This window comes from Vitis riparia, chromosome 11 (assembly GCF_004353265.1).
Source record: "Vitis riparia cultivar Riparia Gloire de Montpellier isolate 1030 chromosome 11, EGFV_Vit.rip_1.0, whole genome shotgun sequence".
Taxonomy (NCBI): Eukaryota; Viridiplantae; Streptophyta; class Magnoliopsida; order Vitales; family Vitaceae; genus Vitis; species Vitis riparia.
Window position 1 is genome coordinate 11638120 of NC_048441.1, and position 25719 is coordinate 11663838.

The 25719-nt window shown below is 35.5% G+C and overlaps 1 protein-coding gene across 1 annotated transcript; it reads left to right on the top strand.

The window, feature by feature from the left end:
- Nucleotides 1-7015: 7015 nt before the first annotated feature.
- On the top strand, nucleotides 7016-25421 carry LOC117925384 (trafficking protein particle complex subunit 5). Its single transcript, XM_034844383.1, has 8 exons — nucleotides 7016-7174; nucleotides 7873-7961; nucleotides 8574-8637; nucleotides 12812-12889; nucleotides 22810-22886; nucleotides 22992-23058; nucleotides 23147-23254; nucleotides 25074-25421. The coding sequence occupies exons 1-8, from the start codon at nucleotides 7103-7105 to the stop codon at nucleotides 25101-25103; spliced, it is 585 nt and encodes a 194-aa protein (XP_034700274.1). The 5' UTR covers nucleotides 7016-7102; the 3' UTR covers nucleotides 25104-25421.
- The last annotated feature ends 298 nt before the right edge of the window (nucleotides 25422-25719 follow it).

Here is a 25719-nt window from a genome sequence, read left to right on the forward strand (position 1 = left end):
GTTTGTCATGATCTTCATTCAGTTGATGCTATTGATCCCGTTTGATTTTGTTCATGTTAAAAATATATTTTGAATCATTCTTCCATTTTATAAACATACTACTTTGTTTTGGCTGGTTCTCCCTCATCCGAGCTCGGAATTGAGCGTCGTTGCTTTTTTTGGATTCTTTATTCTTAGGGAAATCTACTGTTAAAATTTCAGAAATTTTCTCAACCAGTTGAACTGGTTGGGAACCGGTTCAACAGGTCCTGCATGTCCAGCCCTATTTTATAAATGCGTTGCCTTGTTTTAACCGGTTCTCCCTCATCCGGGCTCAGAATTGAGCACTGTTACTTTCGTTGGATTTTTTATTCTTTGGGGAATCTATTGTTAAAATTTTAGAATTTTTCTCAATCGGTTGAACTAGTTGGGAATCGGTTCAACAAGTCTTGCATGTCCAGCCATGTTTTATAAACGCATTGCCTTATTTTGATTGGTTCTCCCTCATCCGAGTTGAGCACCATTGCTTTTTTTTGGATTCTTTATTCTTTGGGAAATCTACTATTGAAATTTTATAATTTTTCTCAACCAGTTGAACTAGTTGGAAACTGGTCCAACAGTCCCTGCATGATCAGCCCCGTTTTAGTATGTTTTGACCCCTATTTTTGTTATGGCTTGAGCCCTTAGGCCCCGAGGCACTTGTGGGCCTCCTTTAGAGTTTTAAATGGGCTTTGAACTGAATCAAAATAGACTCGCTTCAGAGCTAGAGGCATTAGGGGTCAGGTAAGTTTGATTTGATTTGATGTTGAAGATTGGTGAATTGTTGTTTGAGAGAATGTGTAAGGAAATAAATAATTGGGTGCCGTCATTTCCATTCACTTCCTCTTTAAGCGTGAAATTTGATGCTTGATCATGAATGCCTACTACATGCTTGTGTTTTTTGCCTCATCTTTTCTTTGCAGCGCATGGCTAGGGACCTCAAGTATGCACTCTGATTTTTACTTGTTGAGTGTACATGCATGCTAAATACTAGGCGGGTCTATGTGATTCATGTCATTTGTTTAGCCTAAGGTTTGTTTGATCTTTGACCCATATGCTCCCATATACCCAGTTCATCAATAGAGACTGAGTTCCAGGCTTAAAGGGGTATTACCTCACGTGAGGTACCTTCCCAATATGTAACTTGATCCCCGAACCCAGAATTTAGTTTTCGCAGACCGTTTTTTCCTGATTGGAGTCATGTTGGGGTTTTTGTTCTTACTTAAATTTTCCCCATTTAAAAATAAAAATAAAAAGTAAGTAGCGACTCCAAACAAAATCGTTCCTCACTGGGACGAATTTTTCAAAACTCGAAAATTAGCTTTCCCTTTTACTTTTTTTTTTTATAAAAAAATAGCGAGTCGCGCAGGGCGATGGATCGGGTGAGGGTCCACAATAACCTATTTGGGCTATCCTTTGATTCGGAAATTCTAACAGTTGCCCTCTATCTTGGTGAACATTTACACATACAATTATGATAAAGTAGATATTCACATTTTCTACTATTACATCTTGTATTTCTAAAGGAAGCACTTGAAGATGTCATGATGTAACTTGTATTTCAATGGTAAACAGGTTAAAAAAATGTAATGAACATGTACAAAGTTAATAATGATCTTCTAAATAACATTAAAAACATGGTTACAAACCACCTTAAATAAGGATAAATTCATAAGTCTAAAATAGTGGCATATGTAATACAAACATCTTTGTCACGACAATCAAGTAAATAAGTAAGTTTCAAAAAAAATTCTTACAAATTCTAATTTCATAAACCACACATATCATCACAATCAAAATAAGGTAAAAAGTAGCATGCCACCATACAAGCATAACACTAAAATCATGGAACGGGTAATGGATTTTTGCATGAAGCTTGATTATGGCCTGCAACATGACATCACGAATAGAGGGTAAGTCTTTTTGAACTAAATTAAGACTCTATTCGATGGTGTCGAGGTTTTCCAGGTGGTCGTTTTGAGCATGGAGGTTTAAGTGAAGGATATAAGCGACCTTGAGCATCATGAACACATTCATCAGCATCAATTGTAGGCATATTGTGATTTGGAATTGAATTGAAGTGTCTAGAATATATCAACTCTTGCATTGAAAGCTTGAAATATGAGTCAACATATTCGTAAACATCCTGTTTCATCTCGCGTATTGCTGCACATGCATGCTCACAAGGTATTCTGACCATTTTCCAAGCCTTACAAGTACATGTATGCTCTCTCAAGTTCACGTCTACCTATACCTTCATATTGAATACCTTAAACACACCACCAACATAGGGATATATAGGAAATGACCACTCTTTATAATATTTTCCAACAATTTTTTCTCGGTTTTTGGGCCAATTGGAGCTTTCCAATTTTTTGTAGTAGTCATATGATCACATGCTAGATGAGCAAACTTATCGATATGTGTCATTACTAAGTTGAAAATTGTGTAATGGCGTTTCTCCTTTAGCCAAGCATTGAATGATTTAGCTAGATTAGTTGTCATCTTATCCCATCGTTTTTTGGCAAATTTTGACATTGCCCAATGTTGTGGACTATTCTCTTCAACCCACTTCGCTAGGTCACTGTTATATGTCTTTGATTTTTCCATGGCTACAACATAATCATCATCCAACCTAGCATACACAACACTATCAAGTAGCAACAATGCATCCACTTTACATTTTTTTCCCTTCATACTATGTTTTGTCACATAGCTACTAAAATTCTCTTTCACATGACGATAGCAATATGCATGATTTTCTACTCCAAAAAATTGAGAAACAGTACGAAGGATTGCTTGATGCCTATCTGATATTATGACTACCTTTTTATCTTGAAGTATGCCCTTCAATTTCTACAAAAACCATAGTCAATCCTCATAGTTTTCTGAACTTACAACACCAAATGTAATTGGGAACATGCCATCATCAACATCATAAGCTATTGTAGAAAATAAGGAGCCCCTATATAGTCCACTCAAATGGGTTAGGTAAATTGCAATAACAGGTCGACAACCCATTAAAAACCCTTGAATTGAAAAAGAATGTGCAATGAACAATTGCCAAAAATGCCCATTTTGTCTGATACATTCAACAATCGTCCCTGGATTAATGTCTACCAATCTCTAACATAACCATGGCAACAACATATATGAGTTTTTTGGAAAACCATATATTCTCTCTTTTGTCATTTCTTTATATGTCCAAGCTTGCTTATAACTTAATGAAACACCATACCGACTCTAGAAATCTTTGCAAATTTGACGAGGCAAATATTGAGGGGTTGCCCTTATTACTTGCTCTATGACATAAGCACCTCTCCTTCCCCGCATTAAAGGTTGACTTGAACACTCAACATCTGCACAATGATTGTGTACATCATTGAAGATGTTAACCTTCAAAATTTTGGTTGTACTTACTGAATTAACAGTTATTCTCCAAGGGCACCCATCCACTAAACAACACACATATATTCGCTTTGGAGAGTTCTTTTTGAATTTGTATTGAAATCTACCAACTAATGATATCGTATATAATGCATTTCTAAATTCATCTGCATTAAGAAAACTATGCCCACTCCCAATAATAGGTTGAGGACAAAGACTTAAATCATGTGGTCTAACTTCAGTTTCTACACATCTGGACATGAAGCCTTGAGAAAGTCCTAAATTAGACTCATTGTTTACTTGACATGATGCAATCGAATTGTGTCTTCTCCGTGCTATTATGACTGCATTTTATAGCACACTCAGTTAATTAATATTATAAGCACATTTTATTATGGAATTAATGATAACTAATACAAGATATATCACTTACCAATAATCATTTTGCACATTGACTATACCTTCTTCAACTTCTACCCTTCGAGTCCGTTTTAATACATAAATACGAGCATAATCATAACTATGTGTTAGCCTAAGGGTTCTCCTAATCGGGTTTTGATGATAAAAAACCATAGTTAAGTGACTAATTGGTTTAAATGTTTAAGAATTTCAGGTATAAACTCGAAAATTCATCAAATGACCAAATGGAAACAAGATCGAGACGCTTGGAAGACTTGTGATCATAGGAAACTAATGTAAGATGAATGCATGAGTGCACTTAGGTTTTTCATACATTTCATGCATCTTAGGAAACTCGGTTTATTCTTTAAAACTTCGATTTCATTAAAACCCGAGTTTCTAACTAATGTACCTTAGACAAAATGTTTTATAATTGGCTTAATAATTTACCTAAAGACCTTGCTTAAGTGTTAGAAAAGAAAAAAAAAAAGGTTTTCGGGGCCAAAAAGGCTCAACCGGTCGAGGCTATGGCCAATCGACTCAACCGGTTGAGGAACCGGTCAACCGGTTGTGCTCGTCCGATCGATGATCGGTCGAGGGAAGTCAAAACCTTCTCTCTCTCCTAGTAGCTTGCTCTTCCCGATCGAGGTGTTTCTCTTACCTGTCGAGGACCGCTCGAGGACCGATCGCGGTCCGATCGAGGTCCGGTTAAGGCAACGGTAACCTGTCATGCATTAAATGTTCCAACGGCTAGTGAATCGGTTGACCCCTAGCTCGACCGGACGAGGTTACCTTTTGCTGTTTTTGACTCCCGAGCTTAAAAACCTATAAATTGAGAGTTGCACTTCATTTATTAATAAGAGAACACTTGCATTCAATAGCCTACCTACCTGTTCTTGATCAAAAAACTCTCATTTCTTTCATAGTGCATTAAATCACCACTTACATATCCTTTAGTGCACTCTTGTGTGTCATCCTAGTTTTGTCTTGTATTTATGCGATCCTTAAGCTAGGTTGAGGGATTATATCTTGTAAAAATCTGAGTGTTAAATCCTTCAAGAGGGTTGAATCTTGAAAAGATTGTGTAAGAGTCGATTAGAGTTGAAATCCAAGTGTAAGAAGATTGGAAGCTTGGTTGAAGCTTCAAGTTAGTGGAACCCTCACTCGGTTAAGAGGTCGAGGAGAGTGGACGTAGGCAAGGAAGTGCCGAGCCACTATAAACCCGAGTTTGAATTCTCTAAACTCTATCTCTTGACTTTGTTTATATTTTGTTTAAATTTGTTGTGATTGAAAAGATTTTAAAAAAACCCAATTCACTCCCCCTTTTGGATGTTTTTCTTGACTAAGCATAGCCTTTGTTTTCTCACTATGAGATAATATCATATACATGTCCTCATCATCATGCAACTGTTGAAGTGCAAATGGATCAAACTCAAGGGTGTAATGAAATGCATATCGATTTGAATTAATATCCAACCGTTCACATGCCTTTGAAACAAAATCAGCATATGACATTCCTGGTCCAATGTACATGTCTTATAGTTGCACACCTTTGTATTGTATTTGTTTATCCTCCCTAGGTACAATCTCTCCTTCTTCATGAAGGTGGCTATAAATGGAATTTCCCAAGTCCATTTACCAATTGAGAAGTACGTCTTCTTTCACCGACAATCAAATCAATCTATTTCACAATATTACAACCAAGGAAAATTTTACAACAAATACAAAATAAACAAATGAAAATTATAATCAATTGAGACATATTTTATATCATAAAGAACAATATTTGTTGTATATTAGACATATTAGGGATATGCCAAAGAACCCACAACTGCCCAATTTCATATGAAATTTTTAAAATTTTACCTTATCGTAATATATCGTAATGTTATTATATTTTTATTGTACTTCTATATTTTTATATAAAAAATTAATTTTATAGAATTTTTTATACATCATTGGATTACCATCAACAACTTCATGTATTGAAATTACAATAGTGTATTTTTGTTGTCTTTTTATAATTTTGGCTTGCAAGGATGCTTTATGATAGGAATACGACATGATAGCCTAGAAATGCCAGTTCATTAAAAAACAATTCAATATTTTGTCATTTTGGTATATTGTAATGTATCTAAATGTTAATGTTTTTTTCATTGTTACTATATATTGCATTTGTATTGTACTTGTACTTTATAACTGAAGTAATGGTTCTTTTACACAATCTTCAAACTACTAGGCATTCAACTCATCATACCAAAATAATACGTATACAAAAAGGTAACAAATTCATAACAAAAATATAGTGATCTTAACTCTTTAACAAATTCATAATAAAAGACAAAGTGATCCCATACAAAGAAGATTTCAGTTTTCAATGAAAATCCAAATATGTTCATAAATACACAAACAAAGTGGTCCCAAATAAGCATGAAACAACTGATAAATTTTTTTTTTCTGCCATGTCAAAAGTCTCAACAACAAAACTAAAGTGCAAATCTTTTCAATGGAAATCAATAATAATCATATCAAACAACCCACTCGGAAAATAAATTAAAAATAAAAACACATTTTCAATATGACCAAAATAATATAAAAAAATTCAAAATAATAAATTTAAATAACATTTTACACAAAAAATGTAATTTCTTTCTCAAAACCTCCTTCAATATTTCAAATCTAATATCTTAGATCTATATTGTTAAAATTATTAAATTTTCGTTCATTCAATCAAATTTTAAAATTATTTATCTATTTATTTATTTTTTACATAAACTGACGTATTTTTGGCATTTAAAAAAAATACTTACCTTTAATGGATTTTTTGCTACATTCACAAAAAAAAAAAAAAAAAAACTTTGTGGAGATTGTTTCAAATCACGACTTAAAGTGCTGAATCTTTTTCCTCTTTCTCTTTTTTCTTCTATAACATCGACAAGTTGCAGCTAGGTTACAAAAGACCTTTTTTTTTTGCCGTTGCTTTTCACCTATTAAGGATAGTCTTGACTTTTAAATAAAATAAGACATTTGGAAGAATTATCATACTTTTACCCTAGCCTTAAGTAGAATTATCGAATTTACCCACCCTTCTCCCGTTTACTGTAATTCTCCCATTATAATTTGTGCTGCCCACGTAATTTACCTAAAAAAAAAAAAATCATGAAATTAATTTGTAATTATACTAAAATGCTTAATGATCCCCGGCTTTGAATTGCAAATAGATCCCAGTGGTGTAGACACCTCAAGAGCTGAATTCAACAGGTTGGGTTCCCCTGCGATTGGAAGAGAGCGAGAGAAGATGATCGGAGTAGGGAAGATCAAGCAGTATTCTAACGTACTCGATAAGCCCCTCAGCAAGGGCAAACAAGAGGTACTTAAAAAGAAAAACTGCTTCATTTTCTTCTGTTTGTTTTCCAAGAAAGCCAAGGAAAATGCAACGAAAGAAAAGAAAAGAAAATTTTGATTTTGAATCTTGTGTGTGTATTTTCCTACGTGGTTTAGGTTCTGAGAATTGTCAAGAACTTAAGTCAATTAGGTTTAGTTGTCTGGAGGCTTTTGTTTTATGGGTTTCTAAACAGTGCAAAACCTGAGATGGGGAGTTTTGGTTGGCTTGCTTTGTGCCGTTCCCTTACAACCTCATGTTCCAATATTTAGCGTCGGATCTTTGTGAGAGTGTCACATGGGTTTTTTGATTGGTTCTATCCATTTCCTCTTAGATACCGATAATTTTATCTTTTTTTGGCGATCCCATGGTAGTTGTTTCATAAAATATCGTATTTTTCTTGAGATCTCACTTTTTTCAGCTATTTGATGAAATAAGGCTCCGGTTGGCTGCTGGGAAAATTTAGGGAAATCGGACGAATTGACATAATTCAATAATTTGACTGTCCCTGGCGTTGGGGGTGGGGGCGGCGGAATAGTGTGGCTCAAATCAATGGGGAAAACTTAAGTTTTAACTTTCATTTTCATTTATATTCCCAGCAATCAAACAAAGGTTTACTATGGTTTCAACCTTTTTAATTTCGTTCTGGAGTGTATAGTTTTGTTAAGAATTGATTTTGGTTTCAGGTGAGTTTGAGTGCATTTGCCTTCTTGTTTTCGGAGCTTGTCCAGTACAATCAAGCACAGGTTGATAACATTGCTGAATTGGAAAGAAGGTAGTGGATCATCTTTATGTTGTTTATAATCTTCTGATTCTGTTTCATCACACACATATCCTAAATGCAAATGATTTTCTTTTCATTTTACATCTGCATATATGTACTCAGAATCAGAACAATAATTGCACCTCATTTCTTTATTTTTCTTCCAGTAGATAAATTGAAATTGGTGATTTAAAAATAGGGGAAAAATCCTTTGTTGACTTTTATAATGGGACAGTTAAGTTGTTAGTTCAGCTTAGAGTTATCTTTTGTTTTTATTTTTTATTTTTTTTATTTGGTTAGTTCAGCTTAGAGTTTCTGCTTGCTATATAGTGTGTATTTTTTTCCTACATACCCCATTTAGTGGGGAGAAAGAAGTTTCTTGAGAAAAATACTGCTTTGGTGCATAATGATAAATTATTCTCAAGTTCAGGATTAGATCTCTGCTGAGATAATAAAATAAAAGTCTTTCAGGTACTATTTTCTGCTAAAACAACTAGGTTATTATTTCCTTTTCTGGAGGGGCAGATTGGTTTGAAATGGCAGGTCATGGTACCAATGATGTATATGGAATGCTAATACACTAATTTTGTTGTATGTTTCCGTAACTTTATTGGAATGGACCAGACTGGAGGATGCAGGCTATGCTGTTGGGGCCCGAGTTCTAGAACTCCTTTGCCATAGGGATAAGGTGTGATGCTTTCTCATTAGAAATCTTTAACATGTGTATATTATCATTTGTTGACAATGAATGGTTTATTATTTATGTGAATTAGATTAATTAATCCAAAACTTTCTACTACTTCTTTCCTGATTGTAAGGGGGAAATGAGAAGCCATAGTTATCCAGTTGTTTTTGTTCATAATAGATGTTCTCCATGAACTGGTTAATCTGTTGAATCAATTTTATTTCAGTCACATCACAATTCTTTTTAAATCATTATCCAGCCTTAATTCTCATAGGGAACAAATTTCATGCATAGTAGAGGCATCACAATCAGATTGAATCCTTAAATGGAACCTTGCTTTATGTGGCATTGCAGACACTCTAGTATACATTTTTAATTAGGGAGTCAAATTGGATTGCACAAGTCATACTTATTGCATTTTTTAGGTTGGCTTCAGAAAATGCTCAAGCTAAAATAAGGTCATGTCTTTATATATAACAAACATATTTCATAATGTAGACAACCGTATGGTTACAATGAAACTGCCTATGGAAAAAAATTATATGGACATTATAAAACTATTATCTCATTCACTTACCTCCAGTGTACGGTACAGGACTACTTATTTTTAGCTCCCAAACAGAAAAGGCCAGTGCTGCCCAGTGCTGCCCATTTCTGTCCTCCAACTACCGCATTTGGAAGATCGCTTTGGATCTTCTTTCTTTTTTGCCTTTCTTATCTTATTTTTTCACAGAAGTTGCATGGTTAACCAATACAGGACAACCCTAGGATGGTTGTTTTCAATTAAATAGGTGGACTATAGTTTTTATCTTTTAGGGTTTAAGGAGGGGAATGTGTGATAAAGTTTATGGCAGAAAAATAAAATAAAATAAAATATAGGGAAAGAAGATAAAGAGAAGAACAGATAGAACCTTATTGCACTAAGGCTTTCTAGGAGTCTCACTTAGAAGAAAATCAACTGAGTTTCACTATTGAAAATTACAAAAGTATGCAAGAAAACATAAGATTGTTAATCATCAATCAATCAATCAATATTTTGGTTTACATCAATTAGCCTTATTTATAGACTTTTCTAAGAAATCCAAATTCTTCTAAGAATCTAATAACCCATTGTGATTCTAATTCTAATATCTTGTAACCAAATTATGATTCTAATTATTGGTTACTCCTAATTTAATTCCAACAAATGTTAATCCTAATTTAATTCCAAGTAATATTAATCCTATTTTAATTATAACTAATTCTTATTTGCTTTTTTGATGTGTATCTTGGAGATTCATCTTCATTATTAACTTCCATAATTAAGAAATCAAAAGTAATAGTACATTTTTTGTTGTTGTTCCTGGGATGGTGTTGTTTAATCTTTTTGTGTTGTTTCGTGTAGAATAGGCCATACAGGATAGTTTGTTGGGGGGAAAGAGGGAGGGTTATGAAAATTTATTGTAGCTTTGAGCTGTGACAGTGGGTTCATATGAAGGAAGAGTAATATCTCTACTTATTAAAGAGAGAAAAGAAACTTTACTTACTGTTTAATCAAGTATTATGTGCAGAGTGGTTTTATGAAATATCTCTACATAGTGCTGTCCCAAAGCTTCCCGGACCTCTTTTCCATGGCTGCACAAAGGAATGTCACAGTGGAGGAAACATGGGATTAGAATTTGGGTCAAGGAGGGTGAAATTTAAGGTTTTTAAGGGCCTTTAATGATTGGGAGTTGGATTTGGTGGGCAATTTGTTAGTTGAATTGAGGGAGTATAGAGTAACTTTGGAGGAAGACTCGGTGATTTGGAAGGAAGGAGATGACGGGCTGTTTAAAGTCAAGAAAGCATACAGTATGTTGGCAAGTCCTATTGTCGCTGAGTTCCCTCATAGCAATGTTTGGGTGGACAGAGTTCCAACCAAAATTGCTTTTTTTGCTTGGGAAGCTGCATGGGGGAAGGTCCTCACTTTGGATAGGCTGCAGAGAAGAGGGTGGCAATTCCCTAACCGTTGCTTCTTGTGTGGGTGTGAAGAGGAAACGATCAATCATATTTTAATTCATTGTACAGTGGTAAAAGGGTTGTGAGATATCATTCTTGTGTTGTGTGGTGTTCAGTGGGTCTTTCTAGAATCTGTAAAGGAGGTTCTATGTAGCTGGAAGGGCTCTTTTGTGGGGAAAAAAAGGAAAAAATTGTGAAAGTCCATTCCGTTGTACATTTTTTGGACAATTTCGAAGGAGAGGAATAAGCTAGCTTTTAGGGGGGAGGGGGTGTTAGCAATTCAGAAGTTAAAAACTTCGTTTGTGTGCAATATTTGGGGTTGGGCTAAAGTGTACATTGGTATGGAGTCGAATTCCCTAATAGGTTTCTTGGAGTGGTTAGCCTCCAATTAGGGGTTGGGTTGTTTTGTTTTTTGGTTGGGAGGCCATAGTCGCCTCGTATACTCCCTGTATGCTTTGCGGCTTTTTAGCTTTCTGTTAATATATGTGCTTGCTTATCAAAAAAAAAAAAATGAAATATCTTTACATAGGAGTAGTATTTTATTTTTATTTTTTATTTATTTTTTATGATGATATTGAGCAAAAAGTGGGTAATGGAACTGTAATATCTCTACTCATTGTTAAAAGGGGAAAAGAAACTTTGCTTACTGTTTGACCATGTATTACATTTCCTGTCAACTCATCTGATGTGATATCTGAAAGTGCGTCCATGGAAGCTACTTAGAGGGAATAAATAGGCAGTCCAGATTTATTAAGCCCAAAATTCAGATGTTATTAGTCTCAGTTATTTTCAATTAATCAAGTCCAATGTATCTATCTTATTTGAAAGTGCATTATTGATCCATTGAAGCTAATGTGAAGGAATAAATAGGCAGTCCAAATTTATTAAGCCCAAAATTCAGTTTTTATTAGTCTCAATTCAATTAATCAAGTCCAGTTTAATAACTTTTGGAATAATTAGACCTATGAGAAATCAACCATTCACAAGATATACATGGAAACCACCTATAGAAATCTCTTTAAGTTTAAGACCACGAGCTTCAATTCAATAAATCCATTAAATATGAAAAACAAATACACCAATTTACATGACCTAGATGCAATGGTCTCCTAAGGGACTTACTTTAGCTAGCACCTACACTTTTCTTTCACATCTTCGACACAACACCTTGTGCTTTGTAGTAAACACCTCAACTCCCTGGTAAGGGGATGTGATCAACCCACCAATATACCTTTCCGCCAAAAGCATTTTCAAGATTGTTGTTAAAAGGTCTTTTAAATTTTAGGAACAATGGTAAAGTAAAAGCAAAATAATATTTTTCACTTAGTGTGGGTCCTCAAGGTTATGAAAAATAGTTTTCTTTTTATAGACACAAAAACTCTTAAGTCGAATTAAATAAAAATTATAATAAAGTTGGAAAGTGGTAACCAATAAGAAAACATGATTTTAAACTTATATTAAATTTCTTACTCCTTTTTACATTAAATTCAATTTTAACTTTATCATACTTAAAACTACATACCCTTAATTTTCTTTACTTCCTTTAGTCTTTAATTTTGCTCTTGAAGTTGACTAGTCAAGCTGGCTCACTAATCCTATCAATCTTTATCTCTCTCTTAGACAGTCTTGTACATAGTTGTATTGTCAGCATCTTTTAGGTTTGGAATTGTGATGCGATAATATGAGGTTGACCATGTGATCTTATAAGCCTGACAGTTTATAGTTTCATGGGACTTTCTATCTGATGCATTTTTCCCAGTGGGTTTCATCTTCCATTAATTCAATGCAAACCATGTAAAAGGGTGGGAAATATCTTTGCAACTGGTTGACTAAGTATTACACTTCTTATCAACTCATTTTGTGTGATCTCTCTCTTCCCTTCCTCTCACTCACTCTCTTTGTATCTCTTTTGAATAGTCCTTGTACATAATTATTCTGTTGGCATCTTTGAAGTTTGAAATTATAATGTGATAATATGAAGTTAACTATGTGATTTTAACTTCTGATAAAAACAAAAAATAAAAATTATGTGTTGTTAACTTTGCAGCAATTATATTCCTAGTGGTGCATAGTTTTAAGGGACTTTCTCTATATGCATCTACTCCAGTGGGTTTTGGCTTCTATGAATTCAGTGTGAACTACATTGACAATCTCTTGCATGTATGAGCATGCAATAAGTGTTACTTTTCTGATGCCACAGGGAAACAGAAGGGAGACACGACTATTGGGTATTCTTTCTTTTGTACACAGTACAGTATGGAAGGTGTTATTTGGGAAGGTAAAGAAGAATTTTCTTTTTTTCTTTTCTTTTCTTTTCTTTTTCTTTTCAAGGAGAACTTTTGGAGTGGGGTTGTGGTGGTATTGGTACATAAAATAAGTGAATTTTTGTCAGTAACTCATAGTCAGTGAATTAAATTGCTTTTCCTTTTTTCTTTTGAATGGTTTCTGCTTGTTTATCACTATAAGTGACACTTAATTTATAAGTCTTGGGAGAAAAGTCTAAAAGGTGGACTGAAGTTATCATTTAATCTTAGGGAAGCTCTGACAGGTGGATCAATGCATGCTTTAAACTGTTCTCTGAATTTTCTGTGAAGGAAACCATACCATGACTACTTTATATTATTATACTATGTAGCTTCACTTAATCATATGCAATGTATGGGACTTATTCATTCGTTCATTCATTAATTATTGTTATTACTATTACTATTACTACTACTACTGCTGCTGCTGCTGCTGCTACTACTAGGATTATGTCCTTAAGCAGCCGTAGAGGAATGTTGGTAAAGATGTAGATGTTTGCATTTTTGTATTTCTTGATTAATTTTTTGGTGTTTCACTCACATTTTATGATGCTGGTATGTGGTTTGCATTTTTGTATTTCTTGATTAATTTTTTGGTGTTTCACCCACATTTTATGATGCTGGTATGTGGTTTATCAAAAGGCAAGATAATTAGCAAATATTTCTAAACAGAAGCTCATCTTATATTATATTTTATAATAGACAGATATAAAAAACTTATTATTTGCTATATATTAGATCTTATCATTTGCCAAGGATAACTCATCCTTCATTGCTGAGAAAAATTACAGGATGGAAGCTACTGCTACATAGGATATTAATTGTGTACTATAACTTGGTTATTGTTTTTTTTTTTGATAAGTAAAGGATATGCATTAGAAAAGGCAAAACGCCGCAAAGCATACAGGAAGTATACAAGGCAGCTTAGGCCTCAAAAAACAAAAACAAAGAATCACCTCCCTTTAAGTGGAAGCTATCCACTCTAAGAAGCCTATAAGGGAGAACGCCTCCTCACCTACATACAATTTGGCCCAACTCCACAAATTACAAACAAAAAAATTCTTTAACTTTTGAACGTGCAAAATCCCCCCCCTAAAAGTTAATCTATTCCTCTCCTTCCACACCGTTCAAAAAATACACAACGGAATGACATCCCATATCTTTTTCCTTTTCTTTCCCACAAACGATCCCCTCCAACTAGCTAAAACCTCCTTTACAGTTTCTGGAAAAACCCATTTCACATCAACTAAACCAAAAACAATATCCCATAAAGCTCTAACCACTGTACAATGTATAAGGATATGATTTACACTTTCTTCCTCACAACCACACAAGAAGCAACGATTTGGAAGTTGAAGTCCTCTTCTTTGAAGTCTATCCAAAGTTAGCACCTTCCCCCATGTCGCCTCCCAGGCAAAAAAAGCAACTTTAGTTGGCAGCCTTGCCACCCAAATGCTTCTTGAAGGAAAACCTATATCATCAAACTTCGCCAACAAACTATAAGCTTCCTTGACCCTAAACTGACCACTTCTTCCTTTCCTCCATAGAACTGAGTCTTCCTCCAAGGAGGGTTTGAAACCCCTCAATATGTGGAGAAAGTCCCCAATCAACTCCAACTCTCAATCATTGAAGTCCCTCAAAAAGTGTAGGTTCCAATTTCCTTGACCTGAATAATGATCCCACATTTCCTCAACCGTTGAATTCCTTTGCGCAGCCATACCAAAGAGATGAGGGAAACACTGAGACAATGAAAATTCTGAGCACCACACATCTGTCCAAAATCTGATCATGTTGCCCTTCCCTACTCGGAATGTCATGTTATCCCAACACCACTCTGATTCTTTCCAAATCTCCTTCCAAACCCCTTCTCCAACCGCCCCATTTGCCTTTTTGGGCCTCCAATCAAGACCCTCCTGCCCATACTTCACCTTGATCACTTGTCTCCACAATTTATCTTTGTCACAGACATACCTCCATATCCACTTGCCAAGTAAAGCTTTGTTCAACAAAGCTAGCTTCCTAAGTCCTAGCCCACCTTTATCCTTGTCTGTACATACCACCTCCCATTTAACCAGATGAACTTTTCCCTCCATATTTCCCCCTCCCCACAAAAAATCCCTTTGCACTTTCTCAATCCTTCTAACAACAACCTTGGGCATTCTGAAAATAGACATTTGGTAGATTGGCATGCTAGCCAAAGTACTTTTTATTAAGGTGACTCTTCCTCTTTTAGAAATATATTGTCGTTTCCAAAGAGCTAGTCTCCTCCTTACTCTCTCCTCCACCCCATCCCATATATAAGGCGCTCTGTTTGGGGCCCCTAAAGGAAGACCCAAGTACTGAGAAGGTAAAGACCCCACCCTGTAGCCTAGCTCAACAGCCAACTCCTCCATCTCCACCACCTCTCCAACTGGAATGATTTCACTCTTGGCTAAATTAATCCTTAGACTTGAAGCCGCTTCAAACCAAAATAAAATCCAACTTAAGTGAGTTAGATGATCCTTTCTGGCCTCACAGAATATAATTGTGTCGTCAGCAAAAAACAAGTGAGAGATGTTCAAAGGGGGGCCACTTCCACCCCTTATGTTGCATCCTGATAAAAACCCCCCCTCCACAGCTCTCCTGATAAGAACATCTAGCATTTCCATCCCCATAATGAAGAGGTAAGGAGACAAAGGATCCCCTTGTCTAAGGCCTTTAGTGCTAGGGAAGAAACCTGCAGGCACTCCATTAACCAACACTGAAAATTTAGCTGAGGATAGGCAACTCTACATCCACCCCACCCACTTAGACTCAAAGCCCATCTTTTGCAACACCTTCAACAAGAACTTCCAATTGATGCTGTCATAGGCTTTCTCTATATCCAATTTGCATATAATGCCCTTTTCTTTTTGTTTCTGCCACGTGTCTATCACTTCATTTGCAATTAAAGAGGCGTCAAGAATTTGTCTTCCCTTCACAAAGGCATTCCGAGAAATGGAAACCACCTTACCAACTATTTTCTTCAGTCTATTAGCTAGCACTTTAGCCAATAACTTGTAAAGCCCCCCCAAGAGACTAATAGGTCTGAAGTCTCTAAGATCCTCAGCCCCACTTTTCTTGGGGATCAACACCAAGAAAGTATTGTTGAGACTCTTGAGGAAAGAGCTGTGATCGTAGAAGTCTTTGAACATTTCTAAAATCTCCTCTTTAATGAACTCCCAACAACTTTGCCAAAATGCCATAGTAAAGCCGTCCGGACTGGGGGCTTTATCCCCATTCATCTCCATCAAAGCCACATGGATTTCATCATCTGTAAAGGGCCTCTCCAAGTTCTCAGCCTCTTGAAGGCTGATCTGATCAAACTGAAGATTCCCTATGTCCGCCTTCCACCCCATATCTTCTGAAAGCAAACTTTGAAACGCATTAGCAATTCCTTCCCTGATTTCCTGCTCCTCTATCAGCCACTCCCCATTGATCTTTATTCTCTCCAAAGAGTTATTTCTACGGTGAGCGCTTGCCATGCGATGAAAGAAGCCCGTGTTTCTATCTCCCTCGTTCAGCCATATTTCCCTAGAGAGCTGTCTCCAATGAGTTTCCTCCATAATCACCAATTTTCTATAATTATCCTTTGCCTCTTTCTTAAGCTCTGTTTCCTCCACAGTCAGAATTCTTTCACTTTCCTCCCTATCCCAAAATTCCACCTGCTGCAAGGCTAAGGATTTGTTGCTCTCCAGCTTTCCAAAGACTTCTCTATTCCAAACTTTCAATTTCTGTTTGATTTCCTTCATCTTAGTAGCCAATCTGTAACTAGCACTGCCCCTAACCTCAAATCCTTGCCACCAGCTGTGAACAAGATCTTTGAAGCCCTCAACCTTAAGCTTGTTGTTTTTATATCTAAAAATTTTCTAGGTTTTGCCTAAGGCTTTGTTTGTTTTCTTGCTTGAAATTCATAGGAAAACAAAAAAATTTCATAATTCAAGATCTACCCATTGCTTGTCTTCAAGATGCTGGATTTTTTCCCTGATGTGGGGAAAAAGGAGGGGAAACATCCTGGATTAAGGGGCTGCTATTTTATATATGTATTCTGCTGGGAAGACATGTGGGCTAATTTATTAGCTGGCAACAAGTAAACTCACTAATTAAGAACCAACCAATTTGAGGTGTAGTCCTACTTGGGACCAAAATACCAAATTTTTTTAAGTTGTTGACTTTGATCTAATGTAACTGAGATTTGTTTTTGTCTTTTTTTTTTTTTTTGAGAAATTTAATTATAATGCTAAATTTTAGCATGATTAAAAAGTTTTATTGTTAAAAAAATAAATTTGTATTTTAAAAATTACGTTAATATTAAAATATATATTTTCTTAAGTACAATTTGACTGGCAAGTTGCATTACCAAGGAGAGATTCTTATACCATTCAAGTTTGGTTCAATGCATACTTGGTTGAACTAATTTGAAGTGCCACTCTACTAAGTAATAAAATAACCTACTGCATTCTTATGGGACAGAGTTAGGAATTTTGGAACAAAATTTTTAAGTTTCCCACTAGGTTGACCTTTACCAACTCATTCATTTTATGGTCACCATGTCCAATGCTTCTCCTTGACAGTCCAGTCAATTAATCATGATGGATGAGAGGATTACTTAAACTATCTTTCTTTCTTTACTCCCCCCCAAATAAAAGGTTTGTTAAAAGAGGTTTTTAAGGTTGTAGATGTATAGGGTTGAATTGGCTTATTTTTAAAATTAAGAATTTGATGCAAATTTAAGTTGGTTGCTAAAATTTCTAGAAATTTAAGGAAATCTTAGATTTGGGGTTTGAAGGTTACAGATTAGACGCAGGATTAGGGATAGGGTGAAAGGATCTAAGGGACTGGGATTTAGATTGACAAAGATTGAGAAGTGTGAGTTTGGTTGCAAAGCAGGCAAAAGGTTCCATTTAGTAAGGTGGTTTGCTATTTGCAACTCTAAGAAGGTTGGAGGTTGGTGCCAGTGACTTCCTAATCCTTATTAGAGTGCTATCAGGCAATTGACCCTGGAGGTTTGCAGTCAGAAGACATAAATTATGGAGGTGTGTGATTGTTGAGAAGTTTAGAGAGTTGGATTGGGAGTAATAGATGCTTTGTTTGCTTATCAAGAAAAAGAGAGTTGGATTGGAGGTTGAGTCTGTATATAACAAAATCTTTATCAACAATGTATGTTAGGATGTTTTGGGAGCAGGGAATTTTCAGTTGTTAGGAGTCAAAACCGTTATCTGGTGCCTCTTTTCTATTGAGCTAAAGAAGGGAGCTCATTTCTTTATTGATTCTGGAGATTGTTTCAAGCTAGCCTGAGTTGGTGTTCTCATATTAGGCTCCTATTTCTAATTCTATGTTTCTTTGTTTGCTTGTTTTATTATTATTATAAACTTTTCTTTTTTTATTTTTCTTGATAGGAAGCTTTGGAGTGAGATTTTTTTTCCCCTTCCTATAGGGCTCTTCTTCTTCTTTTTTTCTTCCTTTCTTGGTTTTTTTTTCTTTGATCGGGGGCTTTAGAGTATTTATTTCTTCTTCTAAGATTTCTCCTAGGAAAGCAATGTATGTTGCTGTGAATTGTATGCAAGATTTCTTCTTCTCTCTGTTTCTTTGTTTCTTCCTTTCTTGTTTCTTATTCTTTGATTGGTGGCTTAAGATTTTCTTTACTTCTTCTATGATCTCTCTTAGGAAAGCAGCTTATGTTACTACGAATTGTATGCAAATTTTTTTCAGATGTTTTCCTCAACCAGATACTGTATTTGTATCTACAAGCTTCTTTTATATCAAAAACCAGCTGTATGAAGTCATTTGAGGACAAAAGAAAGTACCCTAATTGAAATGTGAGATTAGAATATTTTCAACAACTCTGGATGGCCTAATTTCTCATTATCTCAACTGAAACAAATAGTAAATTTTGGTAGTGGAAATTTGCCAAGTATTACATACTGTTTGGGCCTGCTGTTTGTTGCATTGCTAGTGTGGCTATTTATTTGGCTGTAAACATGGGATTATGGGATAGGCCACTCATTGGCTAATTTATTCTTCTGAGGAACTGAGTGAACTTAGTTTGTCATCTTTTAAGGTTTTCTTTGTGAGACTCCTTTTAGAATATGATAAGTTATCTCTGGTGCAAAGAGGATTCTTTTTTGAGCAATCATGTAGCGGTAAGCTGTTTTTTGTCAAAATATTTGTGGTTCTGTCTCTTAAAAACATTTATAAAGAAGATCAAACAATGTTTTGGGAAAAGACTTTAATTTAATTCAAGTGGAAGGCACTACTAGTTGGAGAGGAAAGAAAAAAATGATATACACATAAAATGGAAGAATGAGAAGTAATTTTAACACAAGCTTTAAAAGTGGCTTTTAGCCTTTGGGATATTTGGCTGGAAAACAGGTGCTTAAAGGCCCCCCTCGGTGCTTAGATGGAGGGCAAGGAAGGCCTACTTCTGGGGAGCTCGAGCCAATGGTGAGATACCACTTTAGAAGAGCTAGGATCCTACCTTGTGTTAGGACCTACAGACCATGGGATAATCTCAGATGAACAGTTTGTGGGTTCAGGGGTAGGAATAGGAAGTACTTTTTCTTGGGGGCCAGGGCAGAAGTGTCCAAAGAAAGTACATATGTAAGAAATATTACAGTTGGAATACTATTTTCATCTTTTTCTCATTTTCTTTTTAAACTTCAAAATGAAAAATACCTGATTATTCATGAATCAAAAGTACAATAAAGGTGAGATATCCTTAAAGCGAAAACCAACTACCGAATGAAGCCAAGTCATCCAAAAGGCCCAACTACAAGACACAAAAGGACAAATTCAAAGCTCTAGCAAGCATATACTCCTTCATAAGTGAATTTAGTCATGAGGCACCAATCTTAATTAAACCATTTGGTGAGGCTATTTGAATTTCTTGATAGCTCAAACTTTTTCTCAATTTAGTTTGAGGTTCTATATCAATGGATTTATGGTTCTGTTACAATAGGATGGTTGTGTTAAAAGGTTTCAAGTAAGGAGCACAGGTACTCATAGTTCTAGAGTGAGAAGGTCATTTGATGCAGCTAAACTTTCAAGCTTTATGTAAGAAGTAGAACATTTGATCTGAGTTCTAAAATAGCTTTCAATGACAATATAGTGATCGTTTCTGAATAGTAGTTATAAGAACTCTTGATGATAATAAGTGACGGTGATGCAGAAAATTTATTAGATTTAAAAATTTATATCTGGAGTTTGTTTGACAAAAAAGGATTGTAAGGATGGGAGTGTTTGAGGATTGATATATAACGTAAGGTTGTAAGCAGTTATAAACTGAGGTTTGGAAGAAAGCAATTGAAATGAATCGGAGGAGAGTGTACAAGCATATAGAAATGTGGGCAGTTATACGCCAGACCTTGGAATCATAATGTAAGGTGTACCAGGAATCAAAAGCAGAAAAATTTGAAGGCATCAAAATTCCTGTGCTTTGAAATCCCAAGCTCCAGCTAAGATTAGAGTCTTCTCTTGGCTTGTTGTTAGTATTGGAGAGTCAATACAATTGATTACAGCTCTTGAGCCCTGGCTCAGGTGGTAAAGGGTTGGGAGAGTTTGTGGGAGGTTCTAGGTTCAAATCTCAATGGAGATAAAAAATTTATCGATTAAAAAAAAAAAAACAAAAATTTGCAGCAGCTAAAGAAGCTACATAGAATCCTTAGCCCTGGGCTATCTTTTATGTGTTTGCATAGTGAGCAGACAATTGATAACCTTTTCCCTCAATAACCAGCAGGGATGGATTCCCCCCACCACATCATAAACAAACATTTCATTGCTAACCAGCAGGGATGAATTATGGTGTAGACTTTTTAGACTTTCTGGCTTAGCATGGTTCCCTTCTAGAGAGCCAGCAAATATAAGGTGATTGTTTTTAGTTGTTTGATAGCAATCCTAGGAGTAGGATGTTTTAACATGTGGTTGCACTCGCTTTACTATGGGTGATCTGGTGAAAGAGGAATATTGGGATCTTCAAGGGAGATGACCCTTAAGAGTCAGTTTGGGATTTAATTTATTTGTTTCTCACTTATGGCTGTCAATTTCTTCATAATTTTGATGTACCCTGTTGAGCATGAACACACTTGATTGAAGAGCTGCCTGTTGAAAGCTTAGGATGACCTCAGAGGAGCATAATGAGAAGGTTTCTCCATTGCTGAGTTCTTTGAAGATTAATTTTGGTGAATGCATGCTATGGAGCATGATGGGGTGTTCTTAGATCATGGAGGAGGTGTGGTTTGGTTGGAGCTTTTGCTGGGGTGCAATTGGCTATAGAGGAAGAGGTGCTAGCTCTGTTGGAAGTCTTCACGGGCTTAAGCAACTTCCTGGTAGAAGGTGATTGAACAGCAGTTATATTTTGGTTATCTTAGGAAAAATGGATCATGGGAAGTTTGGATTTATTAGTGAGTAAATTATCTGATGTATTTATGGAGTTGGATTTTATTTTTTTTGGTCTGGCCTTGATGCTAGCCAACCAGTCAGCAAATTCATTGGCCACTAGGAGCTAATCGGCTTCTTCTAATAATAGGGTACAGTTTTTTAGATCTTGATAAACTTCAAAAAAGAAGGGTATATGTGTATCATAGAATCTTAATAACAAATTTTAAGATTGAACAAAATAAGTTTGAGTTGCAGAAGGAAGAAAAACCTGTGCCAGTGCTTCCAGAAAGCTTCTTTTAACAGAGAGTTGAGGGCAATTCCATAACTCCAGACAGCCCAGACCCAACCTAATGATGGCCACACATGAGATCAAAACCACTTCAATTATGAGTTGGTGGATGCGAATATAGTGGCCCTAAAAGACCTCCACCATCTTAAAGCAGAAAGGCAAAAAACAGATCAAATTTTAGTGTTGAACAAAATAAGTTTGATATGCCGAAGTGATTTTCCATTGCCATTTTCTCATGTTGTTTCTCAACTCTATCCTTCCTGATGTCTTCTTGCATGTTCCTTGTGTATCCTGGTGACAATTGTGCACACTTTTCAAATTCTTTACTAGCTTATGCTCATCTCTAGCCTTAGTCTTGCTCTTTGAACCTTGATCTTTTTTCTGAATTTTGTCACCAACTGTTTCATGTTCATATAAGATCACTCTCCTCAATTTCCAAGTCAGATTCACAACTTTTATTTTTTATAAGTTATTTTCAGAGTTTATGCCTCAAAATGTGTGATTTTTGTATTGACATTTTTAGGCCCTTTTGTGGGACTCTTTTTGTACATTGACTTGTTCACCTTTGCTCATCCTTTTTCTACGTTTTGATTCATGATACAACAAAATCTTTGTTTCTTTCTTTTTTTTTTTTAACAAAAAAATTGTGGTTGCTAGTAGCTACATTATGTGATTGGCTTCAAGGACTGCCTTGGCCTATTGATGTAAGGAATGCTTCTGATGTACCATAATGGAAGTTGTGGCCAAAGGTTTGGCATATGAAAGAGTATGCTTAACTATTTTTGTCAACACCCATCCTCTTGGTCATCTGTTAATGCTTACAATTACTTACTATTTGGCTTTTTCTTGAATTAAATAGTTAGCTGAGGTTAATTTACAAATTTAAAGAAACTATTGCTGCTTGTTGTGAGAGTTCTCTTCATATGAATACAAGAGAGCATGTTTATGAATCTCTATAATAGCCAGAACTATATGGTTGGAAGATTTGGGGCATTGGAAGTCAGTCAGTGTCCCTCCAAACCTTGGAAATGACTAAATAGTGGAGGGTGATTAGCTTTTATGACTCAAGTGTGGCACGGGAACCATATTAAACATACAAATTTTATGTATGATAGCCATACTTCTTCATTTCTGTTAAAAGAGGCCTGATGAATTTTTATCATGCCATGAAATGCAGCCATCTTTATCATTTTCTATTTGATATCATATTAGGTAGCTGACTCACTTGAGAAAGGTACTGAGCACGAAGATGAATACATGATCAGTGAGAAAGAGCTCCTGGTTAATAGGTAAAGATTTCATTATTGTCTACTATTTACATTATGCCTGTTACAACTAGCTAGAATTGTATTTTATGGTAATTCCCAGTCAATAAGCCTATTCTTGGTTTGCAGATTTATCTCAATACCGAAAGACATGGGAACATTCAACTGTGGTGCATTTGTTGCTGGCATTGTAAGGGTATGTACCATGTTTGTTTTTACTAATTATCTGTGCTTCTGGTCATTGAAAGCTCTTACAAACAGTTTTTATTTTTTTCTCTTTGAAGGGTGTTTTGGATAGTGCAGGTTTTCCAGCTGTAGTAACAGCTCACTTTGTACCTATGGAGGGTCAACAACGACCTCGGACGACTATTTTGATAAAATTTGCTGAAGAGGTAAACATATGTTAGCCCTTTTCTGTTACTTACACATTTGATCACAGATCCACATGAACTAAACACCTCCAAACCGCATTTTCCTCTTTTCCTTTGGTTAATAATGTTCCATGTTTTTTTTTTCTTGATTAGCAAATAATATAATTTTATAAACAAGCATCAAAGAGATGACGCACAATGGTATACTTGACATATACAATTAGTGTCAAAAGGCTCAACCAAAAAGAGAGAACACAAAGAGCAACTCTCTCTTCTTGCGAGAATCCAACCAATCTACAAAATCATTTAAAGACAGAACATATTCTATGTACATCTTCACCCACAAAAACAAATTTCTAAGGAAATAACTTTTCAATGCTTGATCTGACTTTTGATGTACCATGTTAATTGCTGTATCATTCTGCACAATTATTTCTGAGAAAACTTCTATCAGCCTATTAACAAAAATAGAAAAAGTGGTTGTAATGTGTTATTCCTTTTCTATTACTTCTGAATTTGATCAAAGATCCACCTGAACTAAACACCTCCAAACCAGTTTTCCTCTTTTCCTTTGGTTAATAATGTTCCATGTTAATTGATACAAGCATTCTGCACAATTATTTCTGAGCAAAACTGATGTCAATCTGTTAACAAAAAGGAAAAAAGTGGTTGTTTTATTGTTAAGTAATCCCTATGCTGCTGGTGTGTCTCTGCATAACATTAACATTGTGTATGAGCTTAATATGATTGGTAATACTGTTTCAATTCTGACAAAAAAGATGATAAATATTTGTCATATGTTGCATGGATATAAGGACAGCGTTCAGCAAAAAGGTTTGTGCATGCAAATGCCCAGTGACCAGATATTGTATTTCATTATTACCATTACTGTGGGCTCAACTATCATTTAAAACATGCAGGTTCTGCAACCTTTTCAGTTGGTACTTTTCATACACTTCTTGAGTCATATAAACTAGCTTTTGTCTTTGGTGCATTAGCATGCTTATTCAACTTATCTTTTATCCAAAATGTCCTCTGTCTAGTCCATCAAACTAGCATGACGTTAAGGGTCATATAACCGGAAATAGGAACCATTGGCAGGTTTCCTTGGACCCATAAAGAAAACTTCATACAGCCAATTCTAAAAACAGTGACCTCGAAATAATCTCACTATCAAGTGGCTTATGCTAGTGCAAACCTTAAAATGTAACTTAATCAGTGGCTCATCTAATTTTCATGCATTCATATCCTCGCTGTGTTGATAACAATGTTCCTTGGGGTTTTGCAGTGTTTAACAGTTGCAAAATCATACTGGGACAAGGAATTATCAGTTCTGATTGATTGTCCTATTTGTTTGGTGTGAACTTGAATTTGTTCCACCACTTATCTCCCCTTGGAATTATCCCTACATATATATATATATATATATATATATTTCTGATATGAGATCTTTTAGCTAGTCCATTCATCTAATTTATGTCCTGATCCTCACGATCTTCAATTTTGTGGAAAAGAAGAACTTCTGAAGCTTGAATGGGCTTTTGAAGTTCACGAAAATGCTCTTTCTGCTCTCTGCCTGCCCAGCATTTGTCACAGCATAGCATGATTTTACTTTCCAAGTTCCAAATTTCTCTTTCTTAATTTTTATTGCCACGGCCTATTTACATAGTACACCAGAAGGACATATTTTGTTAGGTTTTGCAGTGAGTAAATAAATAAATGAACTCATGCTTCCAACATAATCTAGGGTTGTGGTTTCCTCTTCATTCTTTGCAAATCCTCACCGTGGTTTCTGTCATGTTCGATTTTCCTCCTCATTCTCGGTTTTCCCCACTTTCAGGTACTGAGAAGAGAAGCAAGATTGGGTTGATGCTTGTGCCAAGATCATCTTTATGTAATATTCATCAGTGTTCCACAACAGTATAGGATGGGGAAGGATGAAACTTTTAGCAGGTTTTTCAAAACCAGTTGGGATTTGCAGCTGAGCTCTATCATTAATATTGGGCTGTGTGAACCTTAGTTGCCAAGGAGATTTGATGTAAATTGAGTGTCATCATCATTTGTCATCATCTTTATATGAACTCTAAATGATTGTTTTAAGTAACAAACAAATTTCATACTTTCCAACATTTGTTGTAGATCTGCAAAACTGATTTAAATGGGGTTGCCTTTATGTTTTTGGATTTAATTAGCAGCTGAAGGTAAAGACAATAATTTCAAAGGAGCAATATTGCAATTTTGATGATGTTTGATTTTTTTTGTTTTCAATCTAAATAAAACTTATTTTGACTTTCAAATCTAAATAGAACTTAATTTCATTGAGTACTTGTTTGTGTATATATATATACCACTCTTTTTGGAATAAAAGCTCCTTATTGCCCACGCACCCCTCTCTGCATGACAGCAATGTAATATTTCTTCCACTCCTAGTTCTTTGCTGATAATCCTTGGAGCAACTTGCTCCATTGATGATGGGGATTTCCACC